Source organism: Eptesicus fuscus, chromosome 1, assembly GCF_027574615.1.
Source record: "Eptesicus fuscus isolate TK198812 chromosome 1, DD_ASM_mEF_20220401, whole genome shotgun sequence".
Classification (NCBI taxonomy): domain Eukaryota; kingdom Metazoa; phylum Chordata; class Mammalia; order Chiroptera; family Vespertilionidae; genus Eptesicus; species Eptesicus fuscus.
The window spans coordinates 49,117,232-49,141,514 of NC_072473.1; the positions used below are offsets into that span (position 1 = coordinate 49,117,232).

The 24,283-nt window shown below is 43.6% G+C and overlaps 1 protein-coding gene across 1 annotated transcript in view; it reads right to left on the bottom strand.

Annotated features, from left to right (window-relative positions):
• Positions 1-24,283, bottom strand: part of OPHN1 (oligophrenin 1) — a 625,127-nt gene that overhangs the window by 153,592 nt on the left and 447,252 nt on the right. Inside the window, exons 16-18 of the mRNA XM_054716147.1 lie at positions 17,362-17,446; positions 10,027-10,085; positions 8,804-8,909 (exon numbers count right to left, since the gene is read on the bottom strand). Coding sequence (XP_054572122.1) covers positions 8,804-8,909; positions 10,027-10,085; positions 17,362-17,446 — 250 coding nt within the window. The remainder of the gene's footprint in view (positions 1-8,803; positions 8,910-10,026; positions 10,086-17,361; positions 17,447-24,283) is intronic.

Below are 24,283 nucleotides of genomic sequence, written 5' to 3' on the forward strand. Positions count from 1 at the left end.
ACGAGCAATAATAGTTATGCTGACAGGCAAATGAATCAGTCTGTAGTAAGTTTTTTTTCTGGACCAACAGTTCTTTTGAGACCCAATTTCAATGTCCACCAGTTCCTTATGTGTACATGTCGGCACTGAATTTTCAGCTCTGGATGGTGGATAAATGGTGGTAATGCAGGTCCGACTCCCGCTGGTTTGGTCTCACCCGGACGCAGGGGTGCAGCTTCACCCAGACTCAGGGGTGCGCGACCTCACCCGGACCTGTGACCCAGCATCACCCAGGCCCCGGGGCGCGTGGCCTCACCCAGACCCAGGTGTGCGCGGCCTCACCCGGTCCCTGGATCCAGCCTCACCCGGACCCAGGGGCGTGTGGCCTCACCCAAACCCCAGGGCGCGTGGCCTCTCCTGGACCCAGGGGCGCCGCCTCACCCGGACCCGGGACCCAGCCTCACCCGGATCCAGGGGCGCACGGCCTCACCTGGACCCGGGATCCAGCTTTACCCGGACCTGGGGGCGCGTGGCCTCGCCTGGATCCGGGGGCACACGGCCTCACCCGGACCAGGGATTCAGCTACACCCAGACCCAGGTGTGCGTGGCCTCACCCGGACCCAGGGGTGCGGCCTCACCCGGACCCGGGACCCAGCCTCACCCAGATTCAGGGGCACATGGCCTCACCTGGACCCGGGACCCAGCTTCACCTGGACCCAGGGGCGCGCGGACTCACCCGGACCTGGGGGTGCACGGCCTCACCTGGACCCAGGACCCAGCCTCACCCAGATCCAGGGGCGCGGCCTCACCCGGACCCAGGATCCAGCTTCACCCGGAACCAGGGGTGCACGGCCTCGCCTGGACCTTGGACCCAGCCTCACCCCGACCCAGGGGCACGTGGCCTCTCCTGAACCCAGGGGCGCGGCCTCACCCGGACCGGGGACCCAGCCTCACCCAGATCCAGGGGCGCACAGCCTCACCCGGACCCAGGATCCAGCTACACCCAGACCCAGGGGCGCGTGGCCTCACCTGGACCCAGGGGCGTGTGGCCTCGCCTGGACCCAGGGGCGTGGCCTCACCCAGACCCGGGACCCAGTGGGGCTTCGTCTTCTTGATCCCAATTCCTGTCGGTCAATTCCCTCTTAGTAATTCCTTCGGCCATTTTCTCAAAGCACCGGGGCGGCTGCCACGGAACTCGCCGGGCAGCGGGCTCGGCGAAGCTCCGGTGCACCCAGTGCATGGCGGCGGGCTGGTCCGAGGTCGCTGCGGCGGTACTCAGGTCTGCAGCGGCGACCAGTCACCGGGCGAGTGCACCTGGATCCGGGACCCAGCAGGGCCTCGTCTTCCCGATCCCAACTCCCATCGGTCAATTCCTTCTCAGCAATTCCTCCAGCCATTGTTCTGGATGGTGTCTGCTCTGTTTTCCAGTTGTAGTTTCAAAATTGTTGTGGTAGGCAACAATCAGGCGTCTGCCCTATGCCGCCATCTTGGTCCTCCAGAAGATTCTTAAGTAACCTTATAAATGTGGTTCTGAACACTGTGTCGTCCATTAGTTTACTTTCCTTCATCCCTTCTATTTGTGACCTGCTTCGGTGTCTTCACCTTTTGGCTGCCTCCCTATAGCTCAGCTTCCCCAATATCCCTAGGTGGTTGCTCTTGATACCCCCCTTTGTGGGCTGAGTGCAAAGTCTTGGTGTTGTTAAGCCTTGATTGCTGTTGGTACACTGGGAGGATTTGACCTCCAGTCCAATTGGCTGTGAGGATCAGCTGTGTCTATGCCGGGAGACAGCCTTATTCAACTAGACTTGCAAAATTGTAAAAGCCTCTGTGCTCAGCTTGGATGGGGCGGAGTTTCGGGGTGGAGCCTACAGCCTTGGCTTCTCGTCAGCCCCGCCCTATGAGGTTCCTGTGTCTCAGTGTCCCTCTGTACTCCCTGCAAACACCTCTGAGAGAAAAGCGCCCTGGAGTTTCGCCCACTGCCAAACAGTCTAGTCTCTCCCCCAATGAATCTGGATTCTCAGATTCTCGCCCGGAACTGGGTTTCAGTGTAGTCGGAACTGGGGCTCAGCGCAGTCTGGCACCTTTGTCTCCTTCCCACCAGGGCAATTCAGCGGGACAGTCAACAGACCATCCTCTGCGAGCATTCCCGTGCCCAGAGCCAGACGGCTTCACAGGGGAGTTTTACCAAACATTCAAGGAAGAATTAAAACCTATCCTCCTCAGAGTATTCCAGAAAATTAAAGAGGAAGGAACACTTCCAAGCTCTGTCTATGAAGCCAACATCCACCTATTAACAAAACCAGATAAAGACAACACATTGAAAGAGAATTACAGGCCAATATCCCTCATGAACATAGATGCCAAAATCCTCTAGCAAATCGGCTCCAGCAGTACATCAGAAAGATCATACACCATGACCAATTAGGATTTATCCCAGGGATGCAAGGATGGTACAATATCCGAAAATCAATAAACGTGATACATCACATAAACAAATGGAAAGATAAAAATCATATAGTCATATCAATTGACAAAGAAAAAGCATTTGACAAAATCCAACACCCTTTCTTGACAAAAACTCTAAGCAAGGTGGGAATAGAAGGATCATACCTCAACATAATAAAAGCCATATATGATAAACCCACAGCCAACATCATACTCAATGGGCAAAAATTAAAACCATTTCCCGTAAGAACAGGAACAAGACAGGGATGCCCACTCTCACCACTCCTGTTTGACATAGTACTGGAAATATTAGCCATTGTGGTCAGACAAGAAGAATAAATAAAAGGCATCCAAATTGGAAAAGAAGTAAAGCTATCCTTATTTGCAGATGACATGATACTGTACATAAAAAACCCGAAAGACTCCATCAAAAAATTAATAGACTTAAGAAATGAATTCGGCAATGTAGCAGGATACAAAATTAACGCCAAGAAATCTATGGCCTTTCTATACACCAACAGTGAACTTATAGAAAGAGAGACTAAAAAATCAATCCCATTTACCATCATACCAAAAAAATTAAGATACCTAGGAATAAAGTTAACTAAGGAGGTAAAAGACCTGTACTTGGAAAACTAGAGGACATTGAAAAATGAGATAGAGAAAGACATAAACAGATGGAAGAACATACCATGTTCATGGATTGGTAGAATCAACATCATTAAAAATGTCCATACTATCCAAAGCAATCTATAGATTCAATGCAATCCCCATTAAAACACCAACGGCATATTTCACAGACCTAGGAAAATGCTCCAAAAATTCATCTGGAATAAAAAAAGACCCTGAATAGCCACAGCAATCCCAAGAAAGAAGAACAAAGTAGGAGGGATCTCAATACCAGATTTCAAGCTGTATTACAAAGCCACTGTTCTCAAAACAGCCTGGTACTGGAACAAAAACAGACATATAGACCAATGGAATAGAATAGAGAACCCAGAAATCGACCCAAACCACTATGCTCAATTAATATTTGACAAAGGAGGCATGAACATACAATGGAGTCAAGACAGTCTCTTTAATAAATGGTGTTGGGAAAATTGGACAGATACATGAAAAAAATGAAACTAGATCACCAACTTACACCATACAAAAAAATAAACTCAAAATGGATACAGGACTTAAACATAAGACGGGAAACCATAAAAATACTAGGGGAATCCACAGGCAGAGAAATCTCAGACATATGCCGAAGCAATTTCTTCACTGATACCGCTCCTAGGGCAATGGAATCTAAAGAGAAAATAAGCAAATGGTACTACATCAAAATAAAAAGCTTTTGCACAGCAAAAGAAACCATCAACAAAACAATAAGAAAGCTCACTGTATGGGAGAACATATTTGCAAATGTGATCACTGATAAAGGTTTAATCTCCAACATCTACAGGGAACTTATACAACTTAATAAAAGGAAGATAAATGATCCAGTAAAAATATGGGCAACAGACCTAAATAGAATATTTTCGAAAGAAGACAGAAGGAATGCCAAGAGACATATGAAAACATGCTCAAAATCACTAATTATCCAAAAGATGCAAATTAAAATGACAATGCGGTACCATCTCACACCGGTCAGAATGGCTATCATCAACAAATCAACAAATGACAAGTGCTGGCGAGGATGCGGAGAAAAAGGAATCCTTGTGCACTGCTGGTGGAAATGCAGACTGGTGCAGCCACTGTGGAGAAGAGTATGGAGTTTCCTCAAAACACTAAAATTGGAACTCCCATTTGACCCAGTGATCCCACTTCTAGGAATATATCCCAAGAAACTAGGAACACCAATCAGAAAGGATATATGCACCCCTATGATCATAGCAGCACAATTCACCATAGCTAAAATTTGGAAACAGCCTAAATTATTATCAGCAGATGAGTGGATTAGAATACTATGATACATCTACACAATGGAATACTACTCTGCTATAAAAAAGAAGGAATTCTTACCATTTGCAGCAGCATGGATGGATCTTGAGACCATTATGTTAAGTGAAATAAGCCAGGCATTGAATGAAAAATACCACATGATCTCACTCACTTATGGAAAATAAAGAACATTATAACCTGATGAACAAAAAGATAGATACAGAGACAGTAAAGCACCGAACAGACTATCAAATTACAGCTGGAAGGCTGGGGCGTGTTGGGGAGGGGGGGGGAAGAGATCAACCAAAGGAATTTTATGCATGCATATAAGCACAACCAATGGACCCAAGACACTGGGTGGGTGGGATGAGGGCATGCGACAGGGAGTAGGGGAGGCTGGAGGAAGGTCAATGGGGAAAAAAAGGAGATATATGTACTACTATATATAATACTTTAAACAATAAAAAAAAACCCCAAGCAACAACAACAACAAAAAGTTTCACATTATAATAATATTACTAGTACTAAAGAATGTACTGGCTGATGTTTACTTTTTTTTTTTTTTTTTGCAGTTCTGTTTTTAGAATATATCATTAATAATGAGTCAGAGGACTGTTTTGATATGTTAGTTGGAATCACTTTTCTTGACGTGTCTTTGTTATAAATTTGATAAACATTTAAATTTGTTAGCTTTTTGTGTTTAATTTTAGGGTTTGTAATGCCCTAAATTTTGATTAAATTTTACTTTTTGGTTATATGAAACATTAACATGGCTCAAAAGTCAAAACCAGCCCAGTGGCCTGTGGACTGAACGTTCCAGAGTTCGATTACAATTAAGGGCACATGTCTGGGTTGCAGGCTTGATCCCCAGCAGGGGGCATGCAGGAGGGAGCCAATCAATGATTCTCATCATTGATGTTTCTATCTCGTTCTCCCTCTCCCTTCCTCTCTGAAATCAATAAAAAAGTATATTTTAAAAAAGTCTAAACCACAGAAAAGTTGGACTTGAGGACTCATCCATAGCCTTTTCACTCTATTTACCACCTGTCTTCTTTAGTAAACATTTTAATTAGTTTTTTATAACAGCTTTATTAAGATGTATTTCACATACCACAAAATTCACCATTTTAAAGGGAAAAGGGTACAATTCAATGTTTTTAGTATATTCAGAGTTGTGTAAACATCACTACTATCTAATTCTAGAACATTTCCACCACTCAAAAACAAAACAAAACACCCATAACTGTTAGTGTCACTCCCCATTTCCTCCCATGTCTCCGGGTCCCAGCCCTAGGCAACCACTAATCTACTTTCTGTCTCTATAGATTTGTCCATTGTGAACACTTCATTTAAATGGAATTATACAATGTGTCCTTTTGTGTCTGGCTTCTTTCACTTAACATAATGTTTTCAAGGTTTGTCTATATATCAGTACTTGATTCCTTCTCATGGCTGTATGTTTACATCACATTTTATTTTTACATTCATCAGTTGATGTCTCATTTAAGTTGTTTTTATGTTTGGGCAACTATGAATCATGCTACTACGAATACTGTGTGGACATATATATATATATATTTTTGTGAACATATATTTTCATTTCTCTTCAGTATATACCTAGGAGCAGAGTTGCTGGTTCATGTGGTAAATATGTTAGCATTCTAAGTCATTAGGTTGTTTTTTTTATTTACCTTACTGTGCTTCCTTTGACAAGGGTAAGGAAATATGTGTTTATATTCTTATTTCCCTCTTTTTTCTTACAAGAAAGGTAGATTATATATCCTGTTTTACACCTTGGGTTTTTCTTATTGTTGCTGTCTGTTTTATATGCTGGAAATTTGTAACATATCCTGGAAGTCACTATAAAAACATCCTGGATATCACTACATAAACAAAGTCAATAGATTTTTTCCCCATTCTTTTTTATGACCACACTGTTTGAATTATTTACTTAACTAGTCCCCTATTATTAAACGTTTGTGTTGTTTCCAATATTTTGCTATTAAGAATTATGCTGCAATGATGAACCTCATGCATATGTAGTTTTGTGGAGATGTCTTCAAAGTAAATGCCTAGAATTGGGATCGCTGTGTGAAAGGGTAACAACATACAGATTTGTTAGATATTGCCATATCCCCCTCTTCTAGGTCTGTATGCATTAACACCAGCAATATATTAGAGCAATGGTCGCCAACCTTCCAGACCTCACGGACCACCAGTGGTCCACGGACCACCGATTAGTGACCACTGTATTCGAGTACCTGCTGCCCCGAAGTCTCATCAACCGAGAATACAGTAACACCTTAGGATTTGCCAAAAGATGGTATCTCAGTTTAGGTTTAAGTTGCATTTTTTCTTATTATGAGTAAAATTGGTCAGTTTTTTTTCAGGGTATTTGTCTTTCTACTTCTTTGTCCTGTATGTTTGTTCTGTCTCTCACTCATTTTGTTTTAGTGATTTTAAGAACCAAGATTCTTGCAGTAAGGCAGGTGGCCAAGCTTTGGGTGGATGGAGAAAGGTGTTACTCACCCACTGCTAACAGGAGACTCCTCAACCAAGTCCTTGACTGCTGCAACATATTGACACTCTTCAAAAAATCAGTTGGAAGAACATTTCGAGATTAGCTAATCTAGTCCCCTCATGTTATAGATGAACAAACTGAGGCCCAGAGAGTAGGTGGAACTTTCTTAAGGTCACACGGCAAATTAGTGATAGAGCTGGAACTTGAATGCAAAGTCTGTTTCCCCCAGGGCAACTTCAAATTAACACTGAAATGGCTTATGTGCTGATTTTTGTACTTTTACTGAGATTATCACAAATAACCATTTTCAAAAGAAAATATCTCTTAATATTCTCTATTAGCTCAAATTGCAAACATTGGCAACAAATATAAAAGCCATCCTCTTGTCAAGTCTATTTATCTACATTAGTGTTTGTAATACTCATTAAAAAAAGTAGAATGCCAGAGCTGAATCAGATCTCAGAGATATTTCATTATATCACAGGTAACCCAAAGTCCAATGATGCAGAGTGATTAGGATTTATCACAAAGGGAGGCCAGGAGGGCCACTTAGCCTGGAGCCTCACCTTCACTAAGGACCTAAATTCTCGATATTTGAGATCCTTTCCAAATAAGGTTAAAGTATATCATCACTGCATTTTTGTGAATGTGGGGGTAGCTTTATTTTGTTAAATACACTTAAAATGCATAAAATTTTTTCTAAGATTATTGTCTTATTTCTTTACTTTTTAAAATACCAAGAGTGGCCTAGAAAGTGACCTGCCCATGATAATCAAGGAAGCTAGTAGCAGAACTGAAACTAGAATCCAAGTTTGCTGACTCTTGAAGATACTGCTTTCTGCTGCTCCATACTGCTTCCAAAGAGGCAGCAACTGGCCGTTTATGAGTCAAGGACATTTGTCTTTATTCACATCATTGAACCCTCTGGCCAGGAAGCATTGCAGTGGGGCACACATGCCCCTTACACACACCCATCTTAGAGCCCATTACTAGCCCTATTCTCCAGAATGCTGCTGTCTGTACTGGCCTTCCACACCCAAGCAAGAAGTTGACTATAATCCTATATAATAAAAGCCTAATATGCTAAGTGTCTGGTAGTATGGTTGTCTGTTCAACCAATCAAAGCATAATATGCTAATCATATGCTTAAGCTGCTCAACCATTCGCTATGATGTGCACTGACCACCTGGGGGCAGACACTCTGACTGGTAGGTTAGCTTGCTGCTGGGGTCCGACCAATCGGGACTGAACGAGATGGGCTGGACACACAATGGAGCCCTCCCACGGTCCCTTCCTGGCTGGCCAACCCTCCCTGGCACTGACTGTGCACCGGTGGGGTCCCTGGCCTGCACCCTTTTGCAATCCAGGACTCCTCAGGGGATGTCAGAGAGCCAGTTTTGGCCCAATCCCGCAGGCCAGGGGGAGGGACCTCACTGATGCACAAATTCGTGCACTGGGCCTCTAGTCTTAACAATAATTCCCATTTCTTGAAAGCCTCCTGGGTGTCATGCACTTTACCTGTGTTCATTCAAATCCACACAACAATCCTGCTGCATGGTAGGCAATATTATTGTCATTTCAGAGATGACCAAACAGAGGCTAAGAGAGGGTTGCCTAACATTTTCCAGCTAAATAAATGGTAGAGTTGGAATCACAAACAAGGTTTATCTGAGAGCAAGGCCTGTGTTCAGCTCACTCTACCTGGCGGGATTGTCTCAGTTGTGACAACTCTTCAAATGAGATGCATGATGACACTGGGAGAATATAGACTAGGATCCAGGCAAAATCATCTTCCTTACAGAGCACTCAGCATGTCCAGGATGAAGCAGTTGAAGACTTGGAATTAGAGATGGCAGGCAATTTCTTTTTAGTGCTATCATGTGGGCCAGTCCTCTAATATGAACTCTTTATGAAACCCCAGAATTTACTTACTTGACCAAGTGTCTTATAAGAAGTTCCAGCATCTCCCGGTTTTTTTCTGGTAGCTTATATACCAAGGAGTGAATAGCTCCCAGCCGATAATACAGGTTGTCAGACTCTGAGAGAGAACAGAGACAAAAAGAGGTTTGCCTTCTGGGCAACTGTATCAAGTAAACTTTCATACATACACACATGTGTACATGCAAAAATAAACAATAAGAGACAGCGAGAGTGTCAGATGAAAAGAGACAGAAAGATAAATAGGCACAGAAACACAATGGCAAAAAATATACTAAGACACAAAGACAATGTGACAGAGAGATAGATGAAGACAGAGACCAAAAGGCACAAAAAAGAGAAATAAAAAACAAGATAGGCTCAGAAAGATGAAGAAATTAGAACAGAGAGGAGAAATATGAGAAGAAAAGACAAGACTGTTTTAGAAGCAGTCAGAATTTGGGGTACAAAGGTCGCTCCTAACATTCCACATGTAAATTTTCAGATGGAAACCTTTGCCCACCCACCATCCTTGTGGTTCCTAAGAAAATCACCGAGAGGGCTCAGAGTAAAGATTAATAGGTATCTTGCCTCAACAAACATTCATTATAAGGACAAGCCTCATGATTCTTTTTCCTGCACACCACACAGTACATGATGCAGGAGGAGGGTCACATTGAAGTAGGCAGAAATACTCATACAGGGGCCTCAGCCAAAATTTTTAATGCTTCTTCAGCAGCCAATTTTTGGGGTGATTCTACATGCCTTATTACCCATGCACCTCTCCACCCTCACTTGCAGTTTTAACATCTAGAAAACATGCTACTAGCACTAACAGATTAGGAGTAAAGACTCACAACACAATTAAAAGGCATTTGAAAAGGAAAGATGCTGGAAACAACTTGAAACGGCAAGCATAATGGAACCATTGTGCTGTCCCCTGGTAGTGTGAGCTCTTGTTCTGATGGAAGAGGCACAATTGATCAATAACTTATCACATCCCTCAAGTTAGCCAGTTTTCTCCAAACCATTCAACTATCATTGACTTATGAAAAATAATACAACACTTGAATTAGACAGCAAGTGAGAATACTTTCATTTGGCAGTGCATAAAAATCTATGCATTTTTCTCCCCCTCCGCCTGCTCAATTACTTTCCCTCAAGCAGTTTTCTAGGCTTATTGCTGTAAATATTAAGAAACCAGGATAACACAATTAACTGGTAACATAAATACTTACTGGCAGCAGAGACCAGCTCTTTATGTAGTCTGTAGGTCATGACAGGTTCAGAAAGATTCCTGAAATTAATGAAGACTGTAAGTTCCTTTGGGAAGGGAGTACCCAGGCCATAGATTCTCAGTTCTGTGCATAGCAAGGCTTAAGTTTCTGAGCCTCACAGTTTAGTGACTACACACATTATTCTCCTCACCTGAAACTTTGTCAGAGGAATCCTATTTGCTAGTAATTCAACAGAAGACCTGGAAAACTATCGACTGCGACCTTGAGCAAGGTCGTTAATTCATTTCCCAAAATGAAAAGAGGCACAAGCCAATCCAGCAAAATTCCAAGCGAACCCACTCTGAGTGCTACTATGAAGTCTTTACAGTTTGATAGTTGCTTAGTGGTTTTCACATCTGTCTTCCCATTTGATCCTTCCAATGATCCTGTGTGGTGTAGCAGTAATTCAAATCAGAATTAAATAAAGGAGGCTCAAATAGGTTTATTTAGTAAAAGCAAAAATATTGACTTAGCATCTATTTGTGTCTGGCATTGTGCTAAATATTGGGGATCCAGAGATAATTATGACATAATCCAAACTTCCAAGGAGCTAACAGTCTAACTGAGGAGAGTGTCATATACAACATTTCCAATGCAACAGGACAAGTGTGACAATAAAATAAAGATAAGTGGTGGGTGGTTCAGAGGAAGAAAGTAATCCAATAATAATAATAATAATAATAATAATAATAGCAAATTCTTCACTGTTTTAAGTGATATACATACATTTACTCATTTAATCTCATGTCAACCTTATAAAGTATATATTCTTAATATATCCATTTTATAGACAAGAAACTGAAGTTCAGAGAAGTTAAATAATTCATCCAAGACCACACACCTAGTAAGTGCAAAACTAGGCAGTCTGCCTCGTCCATGCTCATAATCACTATGCTATACTGCTTGCCACTGTTATTACTATAGTAATCCAGGAGAGAGTTAATAAAGGTCTAAATAAAAATAGTGGAATTAGCAACAGAAATATCAGCAAAAGGTGAGGAGAGTTATTGAAAGATAGTAAAGACAGAAATCCAACAATTGGGTTTGTTGATAAGGGAGAGAGTAATCTGATTTAGGTGACTGGGTAGAATAGAAATTGATTCAGAGGGTAGAGGAAATGCTATGTCAGAGGGGTCACTGGGATAGCCAAAGGGATATGTCTTTTAGAAAGATGTATGAAGTGAGCTTTTGGATCTGCAAAGTAGATATAAAAATCATGAACCTAGGACAGTGGTTAAAACCACGAGAACAGATATAACTGCTCAAGTAGAGATAACTATCTGGCAGCCAACACCTACATGAGGCTTTCCAACATTTATTTGTCCAGAATAGTGTATAAAAAAAAGGAGATGAATCAGGTATCAGAATATAAAAAATTGAAATATTTCACATAAAAATTCATATTTTATGCCTCTATTAAAAACTTTGAGAGGGTCAGTGGAGAAAGGGAGGACATCTGTAATACTTTCAACAATAAAAATAAATAAAAAAATTTACTAAAAAATTTGAAAGATATGGCTACATTGGGCCCATATGATTATTTGTGGCAGTAAAGAATACTGCTGTTTATATATAAACAAAGGGATTGCTATACAAATAATGGTTCCATGTGCAATATGTTTAATATGAAAGTAGTCTATTTCAAACTCATTTTCATGTCCTGTCTCCTGTGGATATCTAAATTTTCCATCCCTCCAGTGTAGGAAAAAGAGAAGAGAGTCCTAGGAAATAGCAGATAGAAAGTTCATAAATGAATGGGACTGCTAAAAATGGTCAAATAGGTGGGAGAAAATCCAAAAGCAGGCGATATAGCAGCATCTAAAAGAGGAGAAAGTTTTATTTTATTTTCTAATATATTTTATTGATTTTTTACAGAGAGGAAGAGAGAGGGATAGAGAGTTAGAAACATCGATGAGAGAGAAACATCGATCAGCTGCCTCCTGCACACCCCCTACTGGGGATGTGTCCGCAACCAAGGTACATGCCCCTGACCGGAATCAAACTTGGGACCCTTCAGTCCGTAGGCCGACGCTCTATCCACTGAGCCAAACCGGTTTCGGCAAAAAAGAGGAGAAAGTTTTAAAAAGGGCTTGTTAACAGCTTCAAATGATACAAAGAGGTAAAATAAAGACTAACAATTGTCCATTGTGTTTAGCATTGAGTCACTAGTGACCTTGACAAGAGCAGCATCAATAGAGCAGAGAGGGTAGGAGTCAGATTACAATGGGTGAAGCAGTAAACTGGGAGATTAAGTAGAGACAGGGAGGGTATGTTACTTCATATACTGAAGTTTAGTTTGGAAGAGGTAATCTCATCTAAGCTCCTGCTTCCAATTATCTTCTACATTGTCAAAGATTCTCAAAAAATTTTAATATATTTTATTGATTTTTTACAGAGAGGAAGGGAGAGGGATAGAGAATTAGAAACATCGATGAGAGAGAAACATCAATCAGCTGCCTCCTGCACACCCCCTACTGGGGATGTGTCCACAACCAAGGTACATGCCCCTGACCAGGAATCAAACTTGGGACCTTTCAGTCCGAAGGCTGACACTCTATCCACTTAGCCAAACGGGTCAGGGCAAAGATTCTCAATTTTTTATCTCAAGCCTAGAACTCATTCTTTTATATTTCCCATATATCCAATTGCCTGTTTAAGATCTTGTCCTGATTTCTTCAAAGACATCCAAATTTGACATTTCCAAAACCTAACATCATCTCAAATCTAGTATTTTTCTTGTGTTTCCAAAATCAGTAAAGGCATGACCATCATTTGGTTATATGGGCCCAAAACATGGAAGTCACTGTTTTATCTCCCTATCCTCTATGCTAATATCCAATTTTTCTCCCTAAATCTCTTTTTATAACTTTTTAATTTTTTAAAATTACAACTTACATTCAGTATTATTTTGTATTAGTTTCAGGTGAACAGTATAGTGGTTAGGCAATCATGTAGCTAAATCTCTTGAGTAAGCTTATTTCTACTAATCTCCACTGCCATCCCCAGGCCAAGGAGAAGCACAATATTTTTCCTGGATTACAGCAATACCCTGCTAATTAGTTTCTACCTATACCTACTTTGCCTTCCTCTTATGTGATCTCTCTATATTTTTTCAAAAATACAAATCTCATCATGCAATCTCCTGATTAAACTCTTTCAATACAGGGGTTGGCCAAAGTAGGTTTACAGTTGTTTATATGGAAAATACTTAATAAATAATACTAGAATAAACTATGTTACACATACTCACAACTGTAAATCTACTTTTGCCCACCACTGTATATTCCCATCATTTTAAGATAAACTTAGGCCCCAATTCTTACAACATCCTATAAGGCTGTACATGATCTGACCCCTACATATCTCTCCCCACTTTCTACACTCAATATCCCACCGATACAGGTACATAAAGTTTCTTGAAGGGGTCTTCCTCCCCTTTAATTCAGGCCTTTGCATGTTTAGTTCTCTCTGCTTGGAACAGCCTCCCACAGTTGACTCCAAGTTACAATTCAAACCTCAGTTCAAACAAACAACCAGAATAAATCAGGTCTTCCTGTTATTTGCCTTCACAGTATCTTGCATCTTGCCTTCAGAGCATTTATTATAGTTTGTTATATTTGTACTAGAGGCCCAGTGCACGAATTTGTGTATGGGTGGGGTCCCTCAGCCTCCCCAGCCCGGCGGGGAAGGCTGGGGGTAGGAACCATGGGAGGTTGGCCGGCTGGCCCCACCCCCGATCAGGGCCCATTGGGGCCAGACTGGGTGTGGGGAGGGGCTGTAGGAGGTTGGCTGGTCAACCCTGCCCATATCAGGGCCCATCCAGACTGGCCAGCCACGGGGAGGGACCACAGGAGGTTGGCCAGCCATGGGAGGCTGGCTGTGGGAGCGCACTGACCACCAGGGGGCAGCTCCTGCATTGAGCGTCTGACCCCTGGTGGTCAGTGCACATCATAGCAACTGGTCAACTGGTCGTTCCAGTCATTCAGTCATAACGGTTGCTTAGGCTTTTATATATATAGACTAGAGGCCTGGTGCATGAAATTCATGCATGGGGGGAGTGGGGGTGGGAGGGAGGGTGTCCCTCAGCCTGGCCTGCACCCTATCCAATCTGGGACCCCTTGGGGGACATCCCTCTCACAATCCGGGACTGCTGGCTCCTAACTGCCTGTCTGCCTGACTGATCACACCCTAATCACTCCCCTGCCAGCCTGATTGACGCCTAACTGCTCCCCTGCCAGCCTGATTTCCCCCAACTTCCCTCCCCTGCCAGCATGATCACCCTAACTGCCTTTCCCTGCAGGCCGGTTTCCCAAACTGCCCTCCCCTGCTGGCCTGGTCACTCCCAACTGCCCTCCCCTGCTGGCCTGGTTGCCCCTAACTGCCCTCCCCTGCCAGCCTTGTTGCTCCTAACTGCCCTCCCCTGCTGGCCTGGTTGCACCCAACTGCCCTGCCCTGCTGACCTGATCTCGCCCCAAGCTTCCCTCCCCTGCTGCCTGGTCACCCCCAACTGCCCTCCCCTGCCAGCCTGGTCATCCCTAACTGCCCTCCCCTGCCAGCCTGATAGCCCCCAACTGCCCTCCCCTGCCAGCCTGGTCACCCCCAACTGCCCTCCCCTGCCAGACTGATAGCCCCCAACTGCCCTCCCCTGCTGGCCTGATCATCCACAACTGCCCTCCCCTGTGGCCTGTTTGCTCCCAACTGCCCTCCCCTGCCAGCCGATCGCCCACAACTGCCCCCCCCCTTGTCGGCCATCTGTGGCAGCCATTTTGTGATGGCCATCTTGTGGTGGCCATCTTGTGACAATGTGAGGGTGGCCATCTTGTGGCAGCCATCTTGTGGTGGCCATCTTGTGATGACATTGCACGAGAGCATGATACCACCTAGGCTTTTATTATATAGGATATATAGATAACTATTTGTCTTTGTCTGCCTCTCTCACTGTTCTATAATCTATATGCTTACAGCCTAACACTATGCTAGACTTAGAATAGTACATGTTTATTGAATGACTCAGTGAATGGTGGATTGAATGAATGAAAGGTCAAAGAGATGTGCACTACTAGAGCATATTTATATTCTGAGGGGAAAGAGCCAGTTGAATGAGAAAGGTTAAAGATACAGGAAAGAGAAAGGATCATTTTTAGAGTATTTTTCTGGAAATGTTAGAGATAAGGGGTGAGTTAGGTACCTAGAACACAGATGCAGGAGACCCACTGTGAAAATACTGATATCTTTGAGAAATCTTAAGGATGTTGATTAGCTAGTGCGTATTAAAGGCCCATAAATAAGAGTCTTAAGGATTAATATCTCTTATTAGGGATGCTATCCACTCACACTTGATTTTTCCATCTTTCAAAAGGGCCACACTGTTTATTGAGGGATGAGCTGGAAAAGATGTAATGTGGAAAGGAACTTAAGCTATATAAAACTTTTAAAACATTGATTCCTTTGAAGGAAGCTACAGACAGAATTATTTATTCTCATTATTCTTGTCATCACAAGTCTCCTGAAAGTAAGCAGATTGCTGTCTTTAAGAAATTACTGAAGCAACTCCAAGAAAGCCACATTCCTTGGCAGAAAGGAATAAAGGAAGAAGATGCTCCAATACCAGTTGCCTTACAAGTCAGAGATATTTAGGTTCAAATAATATGAGTTGTGAACATTGATATTATTAATAGGGAAAGGAGTGTACTTCAATTACCCCATCTTTAAAATGAGTATTAGTGCCACCTACCTTATATAGAGTTATTGTGAGAAAAAACAATGAAATTGTCAGTATAAACAAGTAGAAAACTGGCTAGCAAAGAATAAACCCTCCACAACAGTATCTCTTTTATTTGGCAGATGCAAAAGAAATACTCCTGGAAAGAGTATTCATGTTCATATAAAGTTATAGGATGATGCCACAGCAGAAGGTCATTTAACAGCAATATCTGAGACCCAATATATTTTGGATTAATGATATTTTCCAGAGCTTAAGTATCTATCTTAATGACTAAAAAGTATACCAGTAATAACTGAAAAGAAGACATTTTAGCACATAAAGTATGATACATACTATGAAACAAAAAATGGTAAGAATTTAATATGTTTAAAAATATAGATATGTGACAAATATTTTTACATAATATAGATTTATGCCAATAAATTTAATAATATATTAATCATCATTGTGAAGCTAAAAAGTTTGCTGTGGAATAAACTTTTTTCCCTACTGCTGCTACTTCATTTAATTCCAACATTTTTATGGTTGTATTTTATTTTTCCCCCATTATATTGATTAAAGCATTAGATATGAAACCCATATGCAAGCACACAGATTATATTTGCGCAAATGTAATTTAATGTTTCAAAATGGTTATTATCTACCAAAACATGTTAAGAACCTTAAATGGTCACAAATTCTGATTTTACTAGTGAGCACATAGTGAGATCACTATAGATGCAAAATAGCAAAACTTAAATTTTAAGGGCATGATTTTTAAAATAAAATTTTCCCCTTAAAAAAAAGCACACACCTCATAAACACAAACAACACAGAGGGAAAGGGGGGTGGGGGCAGTTAGGAAAGGGTAAAGGGGGGATAAATGATGACAGAAGGAGACTTGACTTTGGTTAATAAACACACAATATAATATACAGAGGATGTACTAGTATTATAGAATTATACACCTGAAACCCGAATAATTTTATTCACCATTGTCATCACAATAAATTCAATAAAAAGTAATTAAAATAAAATAATTTCCTCCTTAAAAACCGAGTTTTCAATAACAATTCTATTATTTTGATGCTTCCCTTGCTTAAATTCCCAGATTAATTTTTTTTCTAATGTACATTCTCCTTTAACAGAAATCCTTTTCCCTTGCTTTTTCTTTAGCAATCTGATCCAATATCCTGAAACGTGGACCACATTAACTCCAATTTCCATCCAGACAACTTTCATCTATATATATAAAAGCTTAAGCAACCAGCGACCAGCCAACCAGCCAGTAGCTATGATGTGCACTGACCACCAGGAGGAAGACGCTCAACGCTGGAGCGGCCAAGCTGCAGTGACTTGGCAGCTGTGGTTCATGGGTGATGCACCCGGAACCAGAGAGGAGGGAGCCCCATTCTGGGGTGTGTCACCCGAGAATAGCCCTCTCGTAATCCGGGACCCCTCAGGGGATGTTGGAGAGCCAGTTTAGACCTAATCCCCACAGGCCAGGCAAGGGACCTCACCAGTGCATGAATCCATGCACCAGGCCTCTAGTTAACTATAAAAAGCAAAGTCCCAAATCATATCAGGCATACCTGAGGTAGAATTTCAAAGAGCTGGTGATTGTCTTAATGTCCCAGTCACTATTATGAAAATCAACATCTCCTGGGCATTTAGGATCTAATTGAGAAAAGAAAATGAGAAAAAAGTTAACTTTCCAAAGATCTTATGTTTTACCCCTTTAAAAGGAAAATAAAGTGCCTTAATTAAAAGATAGTTACTCTAACTAGTTTTCAAGAGATGAAAATTTATAACAAAAATGTATTTGATATCTCAAAAAATTCCCTTGCATTTATTTTGGTCAGTCAGGCATGTAAGGAGCTTGGAAATCATCTCTTTCATTCACATGATAAGAAAACGTGTAACAAACAGAAAATAAATTCCTCTTAGATCAATCAGAGGACTAAAGTCATACATAGGGCAAACTACTGTCCCCAGAACTGAAGAGATACACAGGAAGATACAGAGAATTAAAATTTACCAGCATCAAAGCCCAGGAGCAAAAAAAAAATCCCTTGGGAATATGTACAGAGTCAGAAAACCCAATCTGCAACTGAGAAATTGCTAGAGGCTTGGTGTGGACGAGTTTGAAAGTGAAAAATTCTATAGGGACCCAGTCCTAGGTGGAGACTCCACACTTTTGTGAGTTTTATTTCCAGGAGCCCTATCAGGTTCTCACAATGAAGATCTGAGAAAAACCCCTCATATTTCTGTGTTTTTGAGAGGAGGAGAGAAAAAGTGGCCTTTTAAAATTTATGCAAAGAGCATTTCATTTTTCTTCACAAGAAACCCTCAAGAGAAACTATTTTACCAGATTCTCGTGTACTGAGGTTTTACCAGGGCTTAACTGACCTAGGAAAAGGGAAATTCCCAACTACAGACAAGCTTGTCTTCCTATCTTTTCTAAGTGGTAAAACCAAAATAAAACTGAAGAGCACTTGTGACGGTCACAAGTCAGGAGCACAGGATCACTAAAGACTAAGATGTAATTATAGGAATGTTGAATGCTACCCCTTTTCTGACACTTTGCCACCACATCAACAGGCCTTCTGGATAATAACATGAAAATATGACTAAAATAACTATGCTTCTCAGATAATATTTAAGAAGACTCTAGGGAAAACCAAAGACAATAGGGGAAATAAAAACAAGGATACCAGAGATAAGTTTGGCCTCTGATTTATAAATACAGCAAGCAATTAACACAGACTAAACCCTAACCAGATAAACAAACATCACACTAAAGGTCTGTTTACCGCATTTCTGTTTATCACAGTTCCCTTTACTGATTACATCATGTCTAGCTTGAAACAAAAAATTGCAAAATACTAAAAAACAGATACTTTTCAAGAGATACTAAAAAAAACAAACAACAACAACAAAAAAAAAACACAATTTGAAGAAACACAGCCAACCAAACAACAAGACTCAGATATGGCAGAGATGTTGGCATTATCAGACTGGAAATTTCTATGATTAACAAGCTATGGTCTATAAATGATAATGTGGGCAACATAAAAGAGGAGATGGATAATGTAAGCAGAGAAATAGAAGCTATAAGAAAGAATCAAAAGGAAATTCTAAAATCAAAAACACAATAACAGAAATGAACAATTCTTTTACTGTGCTCATCAATGGATGTGGGGAAGTATGGGACTTGGTTGGAAAATCTGTAAGGAGGATTCACTGAAATGTCAAAGGCCTCTGGGGGACCTTGCTGAAGGTGGTAGTCCCTGCCTTGACTTTTCCAAACAAGTCTGAGCCCCCGGGTGTTTTACTAGAATCTTTATGTTTAAACTTCAAAACGTCCTTGTTGGAAAGAAACTACAAATGCAGGTGTTTTCTCAAGAATGCTTACCCTGGGGGAGAAACCAAGATGGCGGCATAGGTTAAACACCTAACCTACAGCCGGGCACAACAATTTCAAAAATACAACTAAAAGTCAAAAGGGACATCATCCAGAACCACAGGAAAGCTGGCGGACTGAAATGTCCACAACTAGAAGGAAAGAGAAAACCACAAGGATAATCAGAGGAGCCGTAAAAGCCTGAGGTATGGAGACACGGGCGGAGACACGAGCACGCGCGCGTGCGGGGAGGACAGAGCCGGAGAGGAAGGGGCGGCTGACGGCCTGGCCAGCGTTCACTAGCGGGAAAGAGATAAAAGCTCCAGATTGCGCTGAACACCAGCTCCGACTGCACTGAACCCCAGTTCCGGGCGAAACCCTGGGAAGCCAGGCGCATGCTGGGGGGATGAATCTGGGCTGTGGGGCGCAGGCACAGAGGAGCGGCAGAGGACGGACTGTTGCCTGTGCCACTGAATTGCCCTGGTGGGAAGGAGACAAAAGCGCCAGACTGCGCTGAGACCCAGTTCCAACTACACTGAAACCCAGTTCCAGGCGAGAATCTGGGAATCCAGATTCATTAGGGGAGAGACTAGACTGTTTGGCAGCGGGCAAAACTCCAGGGCGCGTTTCTCTCAGAGGTGTTTACAAGGAGTACAGAGGGACACAGACACAGGAACCTCATAGGGCGGGGCTGACAGGAAGCCAAGGTTGTAGGCTCCACCCTGTAACTCCGCCCCATCCAAGCTGAGCACAGAAGCTTTTCCCTGCTGAGTGCCTCAGGCAGTAGCTGACCTACACTCCATTGGAGACCCAGAAACGAGGGCATCTAGTGGTTGGTGTGAGATGACACCAGATTTCAACCACTCGCATAAGGGATACATTCAAGAGGCAGACTCAGTGAGCGCCAAAGCATTGCTGCATCAAGACCCGGCCCATAAACATGTCTCCTGCACAGCAACTCTTCCTATATAGACAAAGAGGGTCATCACGGCCAATTGGCCTGGAGGACAATTCCTCCCAGTGACACCAACAACAATCAAGACTTAACTGTACAAAGGAGGACCAAGATGGAGACATAGGGCGGAAGCCTGATCGTTGCCTACCACAACAATTTTGAGACTACGACGGGAGAGCAGAGCAGACACCATCCAGAACCACCGGAGGGCTGGCTGAGCAGATGCTCTACAAATAGTATAAAAGAGAGGGGTACGCGGGATGATGCTGATGCAGGTGACCCAAAGTCCACACTTTAAGAACTACGGCTCAGGCGACACAATGGCGGCCTGAAACGTGCTCGGCGCAGTTCCCCCGGTGGTCTCCGGCTGAGGGGACGGCTCCACTCGCTGCCGAGCATGGACAGACGAACCCCTGGGAGACATGGGGTGGGTGACTCCGCGCTTGCTGACCTCAGAGTCCTTCAAGAATCTCAACGCCCCGGAAGCGGCCAGGTGCGCACGCTCGGCGACTGGCCACCGCTGCAGACCCAAGGGCCGACGCAGCGACACCGGACCAGCCCGCCGCCGTGCACCGGGCACACTGGAGCTTCGCTGAGCCCGCCACCCAACGAGTTCTGCGGCAGCCGCCCTGGAACTCTGAGAAAATGGCCGAAGGAATTGCTGAGAGGGAATTGACCAACAGGAATTGGGATCAAGAAGACGAAACCCCGCTGAGACCTGGGTCCGGGCGAGGCTGCGAGCCTCTGGGCTCGGGTGTGGTCACACGCCCTTGGGTCTAGGTGAGGCCTCACACCCCTGGGTCTGGGTGAGGCCACATGCCCCTGGGTCCAAGTGAAGCCGGATTCCGGGTTCGGGTGAGGCCATGCGCCCCTGGGTCCGGGTGAAGCTGAATCCTGGGTCCGGGTGAGGCCGTGCGCAGCTGGATCCGGGTAAGGCTGGGTCCCGGGTCCGGGTGAGGCCGTGCACCCCTGGATCCGGGTGAGGCCACGCGACCAGGGATCTGGGAGAGGTCACGCGCCCCTGGGTCCAGGTGAGGCCACATGCCCCTGGGTCTAGGTGAAGCTAGATAACGGGTCTGGGTGAGGCCGTGTGCCCCTGGATCCAGGTGAGGCTGGGTCCCAGGCCTGGGTGAGGCCATGTGCCCCTGGGTCCGGGTGAGGCCATGCGCCCCTGGGTCTGGGTGAAGCTGGAGCCCGGGTCCGGGTGAGGCCATGTGTCCCTGGATCCGGGTGAGGCTGGGTCCCAGGTCTGGGTGAGGCCTCGCGCACCTAGGTCCGGGTGAGGCCGCGCGCCCCTGGGTCTGGGAGAGGCCACGCGCCCCTGGGTCCAGGTGAGGCCATGTGTCCCTGGATCCGGGTGAGGCCTCGCGCACCTAGGTCCGGGTGAGGCCACGCGCCCCTGGGTCTGGGAGAGGCCACGCGCCCCTGGGTCCGGGTGAGGCCACACGCCCCTGGACCCGGGTGATTCTGGGTCCCTGGGCCCGGGTGAGGCCACGCGCCCCTGGGTCCAGGTGAGGCCTTGTGCCCCTGGACCCGGGTGAGGCTGGGTCCCTGGGCCCAGGTGAGGCCATGCGCCCCTGGGTCCGGGTGAGGCCACATGCCACTGGGTCCGGGTGAGGCCACACGCCACTGGACCCGGATGAGGCTGGGTCCCTGGGCCCGGGTGAGGCCATCTGCCCCTGGGTCCGGGTGAGGCCTTGCGCCCCTGGGTACGGGTGAAGCCGGATCCTGGGTCCAGGTGAGGCCGTGTGCCCCTTGATCTGGGTGAGGCTGGGCCCCGGGCCTGGGTGAGGCCACGCGGCCCCTGGGTCTGGGTGAGGCCATGTGCCCCTGAGTCCGGGTGAACCCGTGCCCCTGGGTCTGGCCGAGACCAAACCAGAGGGAGTCGGACCAACGTTACCACCATTTGTCCACCATCCAGAGCTGAGGGGTCAGTGCTGACATGTACACATAAGGAACTGGTGGACATTGAAATTGGGTCTCAAAAGAACTGTTGGTCCAGAAAGAATCTCACTACAGACTGATTCATTTGCCTGTCAGCATAACTATTATTACTCGTCTCACATTCAGTTCTTATAAGTATATCTCTAGTGACACATGATCTCGCTCATCTAGGGGAAATGATGAACAACATAGACTGAGGAACAAGAACAGAACCAGAAACAAGGAGGCATCGATCGGACTATCGGGCCTCAGAGGGAGGATAGGGGAGGTTGGGGGGAGGGGGGAGAGATCAACCAAAGGACTTGTGTGCATGCATATGAGCCTATCCAATGGTTAAGTTCAACAGGGGGTTGGGGCATCCGTGGGGAGGGGTGTGGGATGGGAATGGGGGGATGAAGACAAATATGTGACACCTTAATCAATAAAGAAATTTAAAAATAAATAAATAAATAAAAAAGAATGCTAAACCTGCTGATTGTATCTAGATGTTAATTTTAGTTCAAGCAGTTATTACAATAAAAGCCTAAGGAGGCAGGTGAACAGGGCTGTTTGCTCCTAAAGCCAAACAGCCCCTAGCCTTCTCTTTCACAGAAACATGTATCAGAGTAATCTATTCATCTGTCGCTCAGGGTCTCCTGGTCAGCCTCTGCAAAGTGGTGCCCTGTGTGAGGAGCCAGGAATGCAACGCAATGCAGCCGAATCCTCGAAAACAAAAAGTAAGAAAATGAAAGTAACTGTGCAGTAAGTAATTGGAGCCCACTTGCGATTTCCAAGTTCAAGGGAGTTGTTTCTCAGCTAAGGAATTCACTATCTCTGTTATGCTTCTTAAAAATGTGAGTATATTTTCCATTAGAAAAATAAGCCTATTTCCGAAAGTAAGGAAAAAAGGTTTTTCCTGTATTTGCCTAGGAAGCAAAGGTTATAAATATATTATTAAAATAATTATGTTATTTAATTAGGAAGTTGATTACTTTAAATGAATAGATTACTTAATACTGTTTAATAATAATAATAATAATAATAATAATAATAATAACATATCTCTCTATATAAAAGCCTAATATGTATAGTGTCCCTTCGGGAGTTTGGGAGACCAGGAGTTCGATCGCTCGCTATGACAAGTGCTGACCATCGGGGGTGGCACGGAATGAAGGAAGGCCCCAGCCAGCAGCTGGAAGGCCCCGATCGGCCCTGATAGCCGGCCAGGCCTAGGGACCCTACCCGTGCATGAATTTTGTGCACCAGGCCTCTAGTAATAATATAATATATTTGACTATCTTCCCAGTGTTTTAAATTTTAAGATTTGCTTTTTCTCCTTATGAAGGAAAATTTTATACTTAAGCTATATAGGAAGCTCTGTAAAATAAGGAAATAATAATTATATTCTATTTACAAAAGCATATTAAGTAGATTATAATATGCTTTCATTTATAACTGTTATAAGTTATAATATTGTGGAATATTGTGTTGTACAGAAAGGACAAGATTCCATGTCATTTGCATTATAATCAAATCAATAACCATGTCATTTTAAATTTCTTCTCATTTGGAGACAGTCACTATTTTGTTATGATACATTTATAAAAATGTTACATCTTCTTAGGGATCCATAGTAAGGACTCCAAATTATTTTAAGCTACATATCTCTGAGAATAAAATTTCAGATTATCCCCTTGAATTGGATAAAAATTATTAGAACTCTGTAGAGTATCTAGATTTATAGAAATATTGTCAAGAAAAATCAGGAGAAAAATATTTAATTATAGGACTAAATGAACTAAAAATAATTATGGTTTTAGTAATTATTGTTATGGCAATGTGCTTGTTTGCATGAATCCAATAAAAATCTGATTTCTTCATAACAGGACATAGGTCAGGTTCTAATTGTAGTTTTATTAACCAAAACTTTACTGGAATGTCACGTCTGAAAGAGAGAAATGCCAGGACTCTGAATGTCACCAGAAAGCTCTAAGGAATGAAAATTGACTTTGAAGCTGATAAGCCCCTTGGATAAATAGCCTGGTACCATGCTTGGTCACGTGATTCATGGCAGTCTTTCCATCCAATTTGCAGCCCCACCCAAGCTGTTTGCAGCATCTTTTCCATACGAATGACCTGTCCTGGCTCGGGCTTCAGACATTGCTAAAATCTTTCAAACAAGCTGTAGCTGGTAACCGCATGTCCCAAGCCTATCAATAAAAGGCCCAAGACC